The following is a 14,870-nucleotide window of genomic DNA, read 5'->3' on the forward strand; positions in this document are numbered from 1 at the left end:
CAAGCTTGTAACAGAGATTCGAACCCGCGAACTCTTGGGCTACTCTTTTACCAACGAATAGTGGGATTGACTGTCAGCATTATACACCCCTCGGCTGGGAGGGCGAGCATGTTTAGCGAACGTATTCGGGCGCTCAAATAACCCTCGGATTACGAGTCGCACGCCTTACGCACTAGGCCATGCCGGGCACTATAAATTTTGGTAAAAATGTGGTTTGTATTGCGACATTTTTATCTAGTTTTAATTAGATGTTAAAAACATTGTTCTATGATGCAGAGAAGACTCACTACAGAAAAAATCTAAAGTTCTTCTGCTAGAAGGTTGTGATGTTAGTATATACAATTTTGCTGATCTCTTTTGTTGTTGTTGTTTATGTCCTATATGATTCAAAAGCTTATTCTTACAATATTTTTTCAGAAAATATTGCTACTATAATTTAGTAATTATTCTAGAGACATCTAAATTATGTCGGAATTGTAAAATATTCATTGAAACCGCCAGCTTTTAAATTCCTCCTCCTCGATCTAAGGGGAAGACTGAAGGTTTATAATACCAAAAACTAGATTTCGATACCCGTGGTGGGTAGAGCACAGATAGCCCACTGTGTGGCTTTGTGCTAAGCCACAAACAAACAAGAGGGAAATGTGTAATGCACAAGCAAATGTTGAAGATTTTTGGTCATTTTTATACAGTTTATTTCTTGACAGAAACATTGTATTGTGAGAGGTGAGCGATGTTTTAGCAACTGCTTTGTACGTCTGTTGTTTGCAATGTCGTATATAGGTAATTAGGTTGTAGGAGGATACAGCTCGAATAAATGATGCCCTCCCAAGCGGCACGTCGGTACGGTACGTCTGCGGACTTATACTGCTAGAAACTAGGTTTAGATGTCCGTGGTGGTCAGATCACAGATAGTCATTTGTGTAACTTTGTGTTTAATAACAAAAAATTATGTACTGAAGGCAAATAACTTACACGATACTAAATAAACGTAAAGATTTTTTAAAGCACTTTGGTATTAAAAAGCACTATTTTACCAAAAAATATTAATCTACTGAACTACTGAGATTAAATAAAATATGAAAGGTGTTGTTGGTGTATTAGCATGAGTCATACAGTGGGATATTTGTGCTCTTCTCACTATATGTATCAAAAGCCGAAACATGAAAGTAACAACTGGTACTGCCGCATTTGTCTGTATTAAATAAACACTTGTTTAGAACTAATATTTATTTTTCTTTGATCCTAAGTTTTAAATTTAATAAACATCCCAGAAACACAAAATGGTCGTGTGGATCTAAAGGTCATGAGTAAGTTATTGTAGTACACAAAAAATGTCCTACCAGCTACACGCGTTTTTCTGGACTTCTCAGCAATGTCAAGGTTGTATAGGTCTCCTTATGATGTCTCAGTTTTGTGAGGTTTTAGAAATCCCTTTAGGTAAATTTTTTTCTTTTAAATAACCCGAGACAAATAGCCGACGAGAGCCATAGGACGGACTAGAATAATAGAAATACTTATTTGCAAAAAAATATTTCATTATCAAAATGACAAATGTATTTAAATGATTTACAAAGTAACAACTAATTTGGAGTTTTGTTTGTAAATGCCAACTGAGGTATTGTTTGTTTGTTTGTTTTGAATTTCGCACAAAGCTTCTCGAGGGTTATCTGATTATTGTTCAAAACTCCTGATGTTTAGACAGGACGTACAGCTTCCAGTAGATTTGGTTTACGACTTCACCTACTGCAGACGTGCCATGGGGTCTACAGAAATATGCACTGTGAACCAGTTAATCCCTCGTAATTCGAGGGTCGCGGGTTCGAATCCCCGTCACACCAAACACACTCGTCTTTTCAGCCGTGAGGGCGTTATAATGTGACGATCAATCCCACTATCCATTGGTTAAAGAGTAGCCCAAGAGTTGACGGTGGGTGGTAATGACTAGCTTCCTTCCGTCTAGTCTTACACTGCTAACTTACGGACGGCTAGCGCAGATAGCCCTCGTGTAGCTTTGCGCAAAATTCAAAAACAAACAAACAAAACTTCCCACTAGTAGTTGCGACGCCCTAAGAGTTGCTGTTTGTGCTAATAATTACTAATCATATTGTTGATATCTAATTGAAAAAGTTAAAAAAATGTGAACAATTTGTAATAAATTATTTTTGGGGGAAAATACTACCCGGGAAGAGTGTTCAAATTGTGAGGATATAATCCTTAATGTTTTATACATTAAAACTGGTGCCCTTTGTCGAAGAACTAACAGTTTTTAATAACTCCAGTTTTTCAGCACTACAGTGGAAGATTATTTAAATAAAGATACAACCAAACTCTCATATACAGTCGTAGTAAAAGTCATGTTGTTGTTGCGAGGAGAGTATTTTTATTTAAAACTGTGTTCTGTTACAAATAAATGGTTGTTACACATACCGTAGTTATTTTCTATATGAACCTTGATTACTCAGAGTGTGAAACTTTTTATGGATTTTTTTTGTAGATAGATGGTGCCACATTGCATTCATTATTTCAGTCACTCACATAGATACATATATATATATATACACTACGCCCATTGGCATAAAGTTATGCCATGCCAGAAGTAGTTAACTTATTTAACCTTTCTCTAAATAAGGATAATATTCTCACCAAAAGTGTTTTTTTTTTTTTCTGCCTCTAAGTCTACAAGAAGCGGTGGTTGAAGTAAACTGTAAGTTAGCAGGAAAGGAAATCATTGCCGATTTAAAAACATTTTAATCGTTCTACATAGTTCTACTTACATAATGTAAGGTAATTTGTATAAAATGTTAAATTTTTACTTTTCAAGTTTAATACGACTGCTGAATATGGCGGACAGGAAAAAGTTAATTCACATAAATATTAAATTCCTAAAATAAATGATTCTTTCCAAATTAATGCTCTTTATTTACACTTGTGATACTAGTTGGAATTGAAACACCCGAAACAAACATGTGATTATGTAAAAATTGCAAGCGTCTAGTGCGAGACTGTTGCCAGTCAATGGAAATATACCAAAATAAATGGCCCGGCATGGCCAAGCGTGTTAAGGCGTGCGACTCGTAATCCGAGGGTCGCGGGTTCGCGCCCGCGTCGCGCTAAACATGCTCGCCCTCCCAGCCGTGGGGTGTATAATGTGACGGTCAATCCCACTATTCGTTGGTAAAAGAGTAGCCCAAGAGTTGGCGGTGGGTGGTGATGACTAGCTGCCTTCCCTCTAGTCTTACACTGCTAAATTAGGGACGGCTAGCACAGATAGCCCTCGAGTAGCTTTGTGCGAAATTTCCAAACAACCAACAACCAAAGCCAATTATTTGTATTTTTACCACCATAATGTGTTATGCAAAGCAGAAGAATTAGGCTTCATTAATCTTTTAGCACGTACTGACGAATATCTGAACTTCGTATTTAATATTCCACACTTCAGTAAAATGAGATATACTTTTATGTATGTTAAAGAAAGTTAAGGAAATTACCAATATCGAATATGTTCTCGGGGATTAAGAGCACTTCCAAACTGTATTTGGCGTTAATGGATATCTACGAAAACTTCATACAATGACCAATCACGAATTAACAAGACCATAAGAAAACACAAGCAGGACAAAAATCCAAAAGGACCATTCCAACTATTACAAAACTATGTTATAACATCCAGAAAACCTGCAATAAGTTTTAACTTCAAGTCTATTTCAAAAACGGGACTGGTACTGTATAATCTTACAAAAGTCAAATAACCTTTAGACTATCTAATACCTGAAGGTACCATACATGTAATTAAGTGTTTCTATGGATATTTTTATACAGGATAAACAGGAATACACTTCAGATAAAGGCTCAAAGAAAACCAAAATGCAATAAGATTGATGAAAGCTCTATGTACACTGGTTACAACATAGAATAGCAGAAAAAAGAAATATTTGTCTAAGAAAACTAGAAAAAATATCAGAAATATACAAACGAAAAGTCCTGCATTCAACAGAGACTCAATAATATCAAGAAAAATCTGTAGAATAAACTCATCAAAAATCAGCTTCTCACAAATACCAACCAACAAAGAAGGTTGTTCGTTGTTGTTTTGAATTAAGCACAAAGCTACACAATGGGCTATCTGTGCTCTACCCACCACGGGTATCGAAACCCGGTTTTTAGCGTTGTAAGTCCGCAGACATACCGCTGAGCCACTGGGGCAATGCAAAGAAAGAATCACCCAATCAATCAACACAACAATATACAAGAGCTCTCCATCATGGACTCTGCACAAGTTAAAAACACAAACAATTACAAGCCTGAAGATCTACGAAAATGTATCAAAATATTATTTCCAACAAAGAAGCCATCCATCACGTTTCCTATTATAAATCCATCATATCAACTTTACATTGCGTTTGTTGAAAATCTGATTTCCTCTTTAAGCATCGTATATATTAAGCTATGGAAACAGTTGTTTGCTTGTTGCTCATAAGCTCTATTAAATGTCATTAGGCGCAGCATGTATATCATCTGAATTTGTTCATTTATAATTGAAAACGTTTGATAGCACGGACTACACTGTTGAAACAGTTTTACTATGTGGAATTGATATAGAGTTACTTTCACAACTTGATGAAATACTGCACATCAAAGTTAACACCTTAATCTGTGTGAATCTCTTCTGGGACCTCAAGCTTTAAAATGGATTAGCATTCATCACTTAATAAACTAGTTCGTGACTGTCATTATATATGTCTGCTACTGTACTTTGTTTGCTTAAGAGGAGAATGACAAGTATTTTGCTGACACTTAAGACTTTCCAGTACAGGTTGTACAATACTTCTGCTATATAATGACACCATGCTTCAACTGTGGCCTGTTATAGCAAATTCTCATATTAATCAGAGAGAGTATGGTAGATATTTCGACTACTTCATGGTCACTATCATGTTCACTACTGAAGTTATACAAGTGTGACACATTACTATCAACTAGTATAATAAAGTAATGTCTTCAGAGAGCCTTACATTGGTAAGATGATGTTCCACAACATACATAAAGTAATGTCTTCAAAGAGCCTTAAATTGGTAAGATGACGTTCCATAACATACAAAAAGTAATGTCTTCAGAGAGCCTTACATTGGTAAGATGATGTTCTACAACATACATAAAGTAATGTCTTTAGAGAGCCTTACATTGCTAAGATGATGTTCCACAACATAGAAATCTGGCTGTGGTTGACTTTATTGCCTTAGCTTTGACAGTCGTTGATATATTGTTAATCTGAATCTCTTATAGTTCTTCACCCGTGAAGGTAAAAATAGATTCATTATACTACTATTAGCGTAAAAGGTCTTCAAAAATGACGAAAAATCACTGGAAACCAAAACTATTGGCCTGGCATAACCAAATAGTTAGGGTGCTCGACAAGCAATAGGAGTTTCGCAGGGTCGAATCTTTATCCCACCAATCCTGCTGACCTCTCAGCGCGGAGGCGTTATAATTTTATGGTGAATCCAACTCTTTGTTGGTGAAAGAGTAGTCCAAGAGTTGGTGGTGGGTGGTGATTACTATCTGCCTTCCCTCCATCTAGTCTTACACTGCTAAATTAGGGATGGTTAGCACAGATAGTCCTCATGTAGCTTTGCACAAATTCAAAACAAACAAAATTATTCCGATGAAACTGGCAACACACATACATACACAAAATAAATAAAGACATATAAATGTTCATTTCCCAAGAACATGCTAAATATTGGTCTTGGATCTACTACATATAACTGAGTAAACATGCTACATGTTGGAACATATACGATTATTGCATACACACCTGTTCTTCTTCTGAGGAAAAGTCGTTCTCTTTCACACATATAATCGGTATCGTTAATCTATTTTAACAAAGGCTTTTTGGTAATAATTCTCAAACACAGACTTGCGCCAATTTATGACTGATGTTTCATACGCTAAACTAAATCTTATCATGAGCAGTATCTCCTTTATCTAGAGAGCGTCTCTTCTCAGTACCAATCCCTGTAACAACATTTACTCTTAACAATTATTTTCTACTCACATCTATTGCATTATTACAACACTTTTCTTAAAACCATATTTATTGTAAATATCCAATCATTGCTCAAAGTTTTCTCTTAATAACAAACGGCAAATTAATTCCACTTGGTACTTGTAAAAATTTTATATTGCAAGCAAAGTGTTGAAACATAGGAACTACTTGCCCATGTGTTAGCGATTAAATGAATTAAAATAGTAACTGCTAATCAAAGGAAGAAGTATTATACGAGAAAAAGTGGAGTTTAACTTGTGTAATTCACTAAATTCGAAAAATCGAACATGAATAACGGACTATTGGCTTTTATATATAATGATTACACAATCATGGTATCCTATCTAGTTCTGAGAATCGATGACTACGATTCTCCAATATTCTCTATTCATTACGGTCTGCATTATCTTTTCTAATAAAGCTTCCTATGTCTAATTCTTTTTCTAATGTCAACGAACCAAATGAGTTTCCGTTATTCTTCTATCTTTGATATCACTCATCAAAGTCTCTACTATCTTTCTCTCAATTCTAATTATATGCATAAAAGTTCACACACATGCTCAAGAATTGTTTTTTTGTTTTGGATATTCAAGTGCGCCCTTTTTAAATGATTTTCATTATTCATCTGTAGCATCATATTTCGTAAGGTTATAACATATTTAATTGAACTGTAATCAACCCATTTTCGCCACGATATTACATTTATTTGTAAAAAAATCGCACAATCCCTTTATATACATTCAATCTGTTCATATTTTTTGTGTTTGTGTTGTAATTCAAGTTGTTTGAAAATATCTATTAAAAATCCAATATGTATATTGTTCTTGCATAATAATAATTATTATTACTATATATATTCAATCAGTCAATTATTATTTTGTCGCCAGTTCAGAGGATCGACGAACATGGTTCTCCGTGATTCTATATTTCCAGTTGTTTCTACCAACTTTTCTAATTTATTATTCTTATTTTTAATCCATTTCTAATACCATGAAGCCAAATAAGCCCTCTGTTTTCTTTTCAATTTTCTCCCTTAAAACTTTTGTTAACTCTCCTTCAAGTATAATTATATATTCAAAGTAGCACCCGCATACCTAACGTCTTACCAATTAATTTTGTTTCACTTGTACTTTGTACGTATTTTTGTGCTTGATAGAGGGCGGTAAGCACTAAATAGCCTCTCGTGATCTACCATTTCTTTTTAATGGCAGTGTAATAATTTTGCGTAATATTTATACCGGTTTACTTGTATTCTTTCTGTGAGTTACTCTTCAAGTAAGTACGATTGTAAAATCATTTTTTAAGGTTTTGCATTGTCATGATGTCTATTGATTATAGTAAAAATCAAATTAGATATTAGTATTTTTTCACCTATTGTCGATTTAAAAAAGTGATATAAAAGCGTGCTTTCCCTTGCTTTAGAGATTAGTGCATAAATACCTTGTTTTCGATGTATAAGACGCACCTCTATTTTCAAGGTTATTTTCAGGGGAAAAACTATTTTTCACAGTTATTTATTTATTTGTTCAACATCAGCACAATCTTTTATTACTCTTTAGAATACTTCATAAGTAGTAGAAGCATAAAACTTTTTACCTTGGTGTATTTGATGCAGGTGGGTTTAGAGATCTTTTTTTTGTTTGTTTGAAAAAAAAAGAAGTTTGTCTTGTACACCGAAAAACACGGTACCTAAAATCCTACTAGTTGTACTACTAGTACTAATACTATAAACAGTGCTTATAGTAATGTTGAACAATAGTTTTTTTTAAACTACCAATATAACGTTGCATGACCTAATACAGTTAAAAACAAATTATTATTATATCGTTTTAAGACGAAATTTGTGTAGTAATAACATTTTATGTAACTTTTTTTATAAGCTCCTTGGAATATAAATCATAATGATAGTTTGGACTTTGGTAGTTCTCTCATGTAAAAATACTTTATGGTAATGATTAAAACATGTAGGAATTAAATGCTTATTTACATATTTATTATAATTTAAAAAATAAACTGAAATTAGAAATATTAATAATTTTTATGCATTTCTGATACATTACTGAGTATTAAAAGTAGAACTGTGTAGATCCTTTCAATTATTTAAGAAAGAAATTGGTTTAGACAAATAGCTTTTTTTTTTCAGTAAGTTCTAATTTTGTAAGAACTAAATAAAAGAGGCAACCTGATTTGTGTTAATCTATTTAACAGTTTTGTATGAGTAATAGTTTGTGACTGCAAGAGTTAAATGTCTTGCATTTGTAGTTATTTGTCATGTACTCTTTCGGAGTAGCTAATATTTACACCACCTTGCACAATATATGAATTTGTGTTGATGTTTTCTGTTTGGAGATACTTGATATGAGATCAATGTCTTGCTAAACATTTTATACAAAATAAATATTGTATATGAGTAAATCTCATGTAACAGTTTTGTTAAAAGTAATACTTGGTACATAACAAGGTTAAGCTTAATGAAGTTGAAGTATAGCTGTAAAGCAATAATACTGTTTCTTAATGTATGTGCAGATCATTTGGTTTAATACTTTGACCTGATTGAAAATTCCCATAAATCTGACTGGACTGGTCTCTGCTGTTGCTGCTAATTTTTAAGCTGGAAGAAAGTTGACAATATTATTTCATTGAAATGTTGGAAAGAACTTCACAATTGTTATTGGTATAACAGGAAAACCCAGTAGGTTTGTCAACAGTGCTCCACAGAATGTTAAATATTTTCACTTTAAAGATAGTATGTGTAGAAAACTAGAAATATTATCAGTTTTTTGTACATCCAGTGAAATAACTCTGACTTTTGGCTTTAAAATGAAACCATTCATACCATTTAAATTAAAATTAAGACTGGCTTGGTCAAAAGCCTTAATCTTTAGCAAGTAAAGCCATTATTGTGCAGTTGTAGGGCCATAACGTAAGATAAATGTTTAGTTAGCTCTTCACCTCCATTGCTACAATATACTATATATTCATACACAAACACATGAAGAAAAATATATAATTAACTCCTTACTTCTACTGTCACCATACATGTATGGAAACTTTAGACTAATTTCAGTTTAACTTATGATGTGATTAGAGGACAAATTCTGATGATTGTATACTTTTATCAAATTGCTTTTCACATGTTGTCTTAGTCTTGTATGTTAATTGGCAGAATTAAATAACTCGTTTTCACTTGTAAGCTACAATAAACATATGGTCAGATGGATACTGTATGTTCATAGTGTTCTGTAGAAAGTGCTGAATTTAATGGTGAGAACTAAGCAGTAGAAAAAAGTAAAACTGCTGATATTGTAGATGTAGAAGTTGTCAGTACAGTCTGTATGTTCTCCTTCTAACTGAATGTTATGATGGTCAATAAGTAATGCTTTAAGTTCAATATTTCATTAAAGGTTATTATTTAGAATAAAATGATTTTATTTCTAGTTTTACTACATTTTCTAGTATGCTGAAGGTCCACAAATTCCATGCAAATTTTTAGAAATTAGAAAGTGTTTAAGTGTTTTTATTTCTATCTTTGTGTATTTCTTGCTGTATTTAGGATGTTGAAGTGTTTAATGTATGACTTGAATCAATTTACTGGATAGATAAATACCTACCAAATAAGCTCTAGTTATATTAAGCACAAGGTAGTGCATTTGGACCACATGTTTGATAGAGGAAACAGCTGAGTAGTGTGGCATGAAAACAAACTTGACACAGTGGTGGATAAGTTACTCAAGCTACTGAAGCAGTGTTTTGTTTCTAGTAGTTAAACCAATGGCAGATGTAGTGAATCTTTATAAAATTATTCCATATTATACCATAACCAGCCTATTTTTATTGATGCTTCAACCTGTAAAGAAATTTACATTGACATAAATTCTTGCTTTTAATGTAAAATTAACTACTCAGTTGAAGTTGTCTTTCATGTGCCTTGAAGCAGACACTCATTGTGGCCAGTGATACACAAATATTCTTATTTAAAAGGTGAGCAAAATTTCCTTGATTGTTAGGTAGAAGCTATGAAACAACTGTTTGATTATAATTTTTGCTACAAATATCTCATATTTTAGTCAATATGAGCCTGTAATTTGTCAGACTTGGCTTTCAATTCAGAGGCTGGTAAGCCTACAATTGAATATTTGGGTGCATTTGTAGACATTAAATTCAGTTTGAGATTTGCATGTCTACACGATCACTTGTTAGTCTTCACATAGAACACTGTGTACAACCTTGGCCTCCATATCTAAGAAAAGTGTCTTTATTTAGAGGAATTACTGATTAATTGAGGTTTCCAGGAAGGGCTGTAAGGATAATACCAGAAATGGAGGTATTATCATAAAATATTTGTTTAAGATCTGTTAGCTTATGTGCTCATGAGCAAAAGAAGTTTACAGGTTTATCCAGAGGTTTATTTTTTAGGATAAAGGTTTCTGATTTCTTTTTACTATATTGTGAAGGTGGTAGAGAAGGCTAGTACTTCATACAAGAAAATAGTTGATTTTAATTTTTACTTTTCCAGAATGTGACTGAAAGGATAGTCTTAAAGGTCTGATTGACCCCTTGTTGTCCCCAAGTTTTCTGAAATATGAGTAAAATATTAATTTGGTAAATAATTCCAATATATTTCATTGCAATTGCTTCCCACCATTCTCCAGATGGTACATGTGATGCTTATAAATATATTTTTTTTATATTGAATAGAATAAACTTTAATCCAAAATTTTCATATGCTTGTTTTGTTATACATATTCAGGTTTCATAATTACTAAAAATTAATAATAATAATGGCCAAAAAAAAAATGAACATTTAACTTAAATATTTATATAAATGTTTCTAAGCAAAAGAAAAGTTTGAATAAGTAATGTAGCTTATGTTTGTAGTTTAGTTTTATGACAGATAATTTTTGACAATAGCAGAATATTGAGAGATTATCCATCATGTTTGTACTTAAGTAATTAATGAGACTACATTTCCTTTTTCTGATCTCCATAATGGTAACTTTTATTAGACTGACAGGAAGAGCATCATAGATATCCTTTTATACAAAGAGGGTAGCTGGTGATGTATGTGATACAAGTGTACAGGCACATTTTCTGCTTTCTAAAGTGTAAGAGTATGTAATGTGTAGTGTATGCATCTGTATATTTTTACTTAAAAATACTTTTAACTTTATTTTGTTAACAGGCTAAGGATCTCATCCTCATATTGTAGATCTGTTGATGTCATGGGTGACTTTGTTACCACCACAGTTATAGGTGCTGTGAAGGCTTTAGTCTATCTGTATGATTTTGTTTCTCTTCCTGTTTATTTTCTTCTTCAACACTCATGGACCAAGTGGAAAACACCCACTGTTTGGGTATGTTTAATGTAAAGTGTATAATTATAGACCAAAAAAGGATCAGGTGTTATAATCATCCAAGTATTTCATAACTGATCTACAAATTAGTTAACAAAACAATTTTATTTCTTAGTGCAAAATGTGTGTGTTTTATGATAGTAGATGGAAGGTCTGGGAAAAGATCTACATGATTGGAACACGTGCTGACTTTGATAATAATTTTCAAGTTATTCATTGCTATAAAAATAAAATACTGCTTGATTTATAGATTTAATTTCTTGTTATTGGAAAGTATTATGTTAGGGAATGTTTACTAATATTGTTTTTTTTTTTTTTGTAAAAAACTAGCCTTTTTTTTTGGATAATTTTAACTAAGCTCTTGTAAGCCTGATACTGAAAGATGTACAAGTAAACATCTTAACTTTTGAATAAAACTTTCAAAGAACCAAGAGAACATTTTAACCATGAGTGTTAATTAACATGGATATTAGTTAATTGGGATATTACAAATTAATCTGTGTATTAATGTTTTTCAAAATGTGATTGCATTGTGATGTTTGTTTCAGAGATTTTCAAAATAATTCTGTAAAGAAACTAGCATAATGCCATATGTTAAAGTGCAAAAATTGCTTTTAAATATTTGTGGAAGGACAATATTAGAAAGGAAGAAGTGATGCATCATGAATGTTGTTTGTGTGTTATTGTAGTTAGTTTTCAGTTTTAAAATTTATCCATGAATTCATTTCAGTTTTATGGTCATCATTGATGTTGTAAATGTAGAACATCTGCATATCCCAGTTCATGTGTGATACTTTACCATTTTTGATGTTAAGTATAATTTAGGTTAGATTTAATTTGTATATCACATTACTATAATTTAGTTTTTTTTCTAGTAACCCTTCTGAACTTAAACTATTAGTGATTTGTGTACAGAAAGCTAGCATTGTACAAATTCTAGTTTTCTATTTACAAATATTTAAGTATCAGTTATTTTGAAAAAGAACATTTTTAATAATAGTTTTAGGATAATATTTTAAGTAGTAACTTAAATAGTTATGGTCATGATGTTGTTAAATGTTATTTAATTAATTGAAATACTTCCATAATACTGGAAATCACTAATTAGAATTTGTTGCATCATTTTTGATGGTTAAGCCATAGTTTTCAAAAACTTTGTTTTGGGTCTATGACTCTCACCGTAATAAAACTGAAGGACTCAAAGCACATTTTATAAGTCCTTTTGGGGGAAAAAACACAGACAATGAAATACTATGATTAAAAATGTTATAATAGTAAGCATTAGTTTTTTTTCATAAGTACATACATCATGGTGATATTTGTTAAAAATGGTATTTAGAAACAGTCTGCATCTACTTGAGACTTCAGCACTAAAATACCCTGTACAACACACACAACACTGAATCATACTTGCTGTATGTTAGTCTGTGAGCAAGCAAACATTAAACTGGCACTCACAATTTAACAACTTTAGAATTATTTTAAAATTAAATATTTACTAGATAACTGGCATGCACAGGTAAGAAAAAACAAAGGACAAAGTATACAGTAGACCTGAGCCTTAAGATATCTGGTCCTAAAGGATGTGGACATTTGTCACAAACTAGGTGATACTTGTATACTTATATTAAGAACTAATTCACAACAAGGAATACATTTTAATAAAAACTGTCTTGAATTACATTATTATTGTCAGTTCTGTCTCTCAATTTGGCTTTCAATCTGATTTTGCATTTTTATTTTTTCCTTCATTTATGTAATGGTGCATTTCATATGATTTTAAATATGTATTTTGCATTTAGTGAAATAAGTTATAAAGTGTTCAGTGAAATACTTCTCTATATGAAAATGTTTTCAGACTTGCTTTTTCATCTAAATGAACCTGTGTTAATGATAAATTTCAATTTCTTAGTGTAATTTGTTGCATGCTGTCTTGTTTAATATTTATTGAAGGCCAAGTGTGAAAAAGGTGACCCATCAAGCTGCATTGTCAGGAATGCTATGGAGAACAAAAGCCTTTCAATGAATGTATCAACAGTTGATGAACTTTTCCAGTTTGCTGTGCAAAAGTATTCTACAACAAAAGGATTTGGTGTTAGAGAAGTTTTTGGAGAAGAAGAGGAAAAGCAGAAAGATGGAAAGATATTTAAGAAGGTCAGAAAAAAACTTTTGTAAATAATTTGTAAAATTTTAACATTCATAAACATATTTTTTTGTATTAAAAGTTGACATGAACAGTATTTTTTTTTTGTGCTAATATATACAGTTTACTGTACTTAACCATGTGAAGTTAGCTGCTGTTCTCATGTAATTGGTAATTAATGAATTAGGAAATGGGATAAAATGTAAGAAATTTTTTGCTTTCCAGATCCTAGGAGTTTGGGTCTAATTTGGAAGCTGAGGAATTTGTAGTACACCAGTTTGATGTAGTTGAGTAGTTTTGGGAAAAGTATGGCATTAATTATTTAAGTGATTAGAGGGTGACGTATGGTTGGTTTGATAGCTGCTCATATAGGAAAGTTTAGGAAATATGCTCTTGATTGTGAAAGTTTATACTTTTTCTACATTTTAATTATAGTCCTTAAAAATATTTAACAATAAATAAGATGTGCACTTCAGTGAATATATGATTTCTGAGTTTTGCATTCAGCTTTCATGTATTTGTTTTGGAGCATGAAAACTTTAAATCAGTCACTAAGACAGAATGTTTCAAAGCCAATATAATCTATTAGGTATTGTAAATAAATTGTTACTTTTTGGAGCAGCAAATATAACAAAATCCAAGTAATTCCACACAGCTAAGTCTCATGGCACCAAAACTGAACATTTTTATAATGTTTACGTGAAAGAGAATCTGCTTATTCTGTTAGTTATAAACATGTTCATCAGCCATCTAAAATTGATTAGCAAACAACTTCAAAAGTTGGAGAGTAAGGAGAGCATCTGTTTGGATCTGACAAATTTATATTTTGGCAAATTAAGAAGATAGGAGATAGAAAATTTTATATTATTGCTTGTAGTTTGTTTCTAATTGGTTGAAAACTGACGCAATCTCTTACAAGTTGGCAAATTGTAGAAATTGGAGGTTATTCTTGATGATGAAAAACTCACTAGAAGTTCTCTCTTTTGTTAACTTAATGAACTAGGAAGGCCAAAACGTTCTGCTTATCAATAAGTGTTAATATCCATACCAAATGTTCTGAGATACAATTGGAAGTTGGTTACACCATACAGATTGAGATTTGTTTTAAATATTTCTTTGAGAGTAAGAAGTTAAAACTTGGATAACTTGAAATTCCAAAATGGTACTACTTCCTTTCATCCAAAGCCATCCCAATCCTGACCTGTCCTTTTAGCACTGATTAAAAAATATAAAAATGCTGCAGCTCAGTTGTCTTTATATCCTATTGTTTTTGTACCATTTCGAAAAACATGCTGATCATCTGACCACTCTCCACCAATTTACA

General features: G+C 32.1%; 1 protein-coding gene across 3 annotated transcripts in view; it reads left to right on the forward strand.

The window, feature by feature from the left end:
* Positions 1–7,199: 7,199 nt before the first annotated feature.
* The window catches only part of LOC143247305 (long-chain-fatty-acid--CoA ligase 4-like), a 41,621-nt gene continuing 33,950 nt past the window's right edge, over positions 7,200–14,870 (forward strand). Inside the window, exons 1-4 of one of the 3 annotated variants that reach the window (XM_076495128.1) lie at positions 7,276–7,324; positions 10,566–10,651; positions 11,232–11,403; positions 13,357–13,557. In XM_076495128.1, the coding sequence (XP_076351243.1) occupies positions 10,632–10,651; positions 11,232–11,403; positions 13,357–13,557 (393 nt within the window). In that variant the 5' untranslated portion in view covers positions 7,276–7,324; positions 10,566–10,631. Of the gene's footprint in view, positions 7,325–7,568; positions 7,665–10,565; positions 10,652–11,231; positions 11,404–13,356; positions 13,558–14,870 lie in introns of those variants that run through there. The other 2 variants (XM_076495134.1, XM_076495139.1) reach the window with 2 other exon arrangements.

The sequence above is a fragment of the Tachypleus tridentatus genome, chromosome 1 (assembly GCF_004210375.1).
Source record: "Tachypleus tridentatus isolate NWPU-2018 chromosome 1, ASM421037v1, whole genome shotgun sequence".
NCBI lineage: Eukaryota > Metazoa > Arthropoda > Merostomata > Xiphosura > Limulidae > Tachypleus > Tachypleus tridentatus.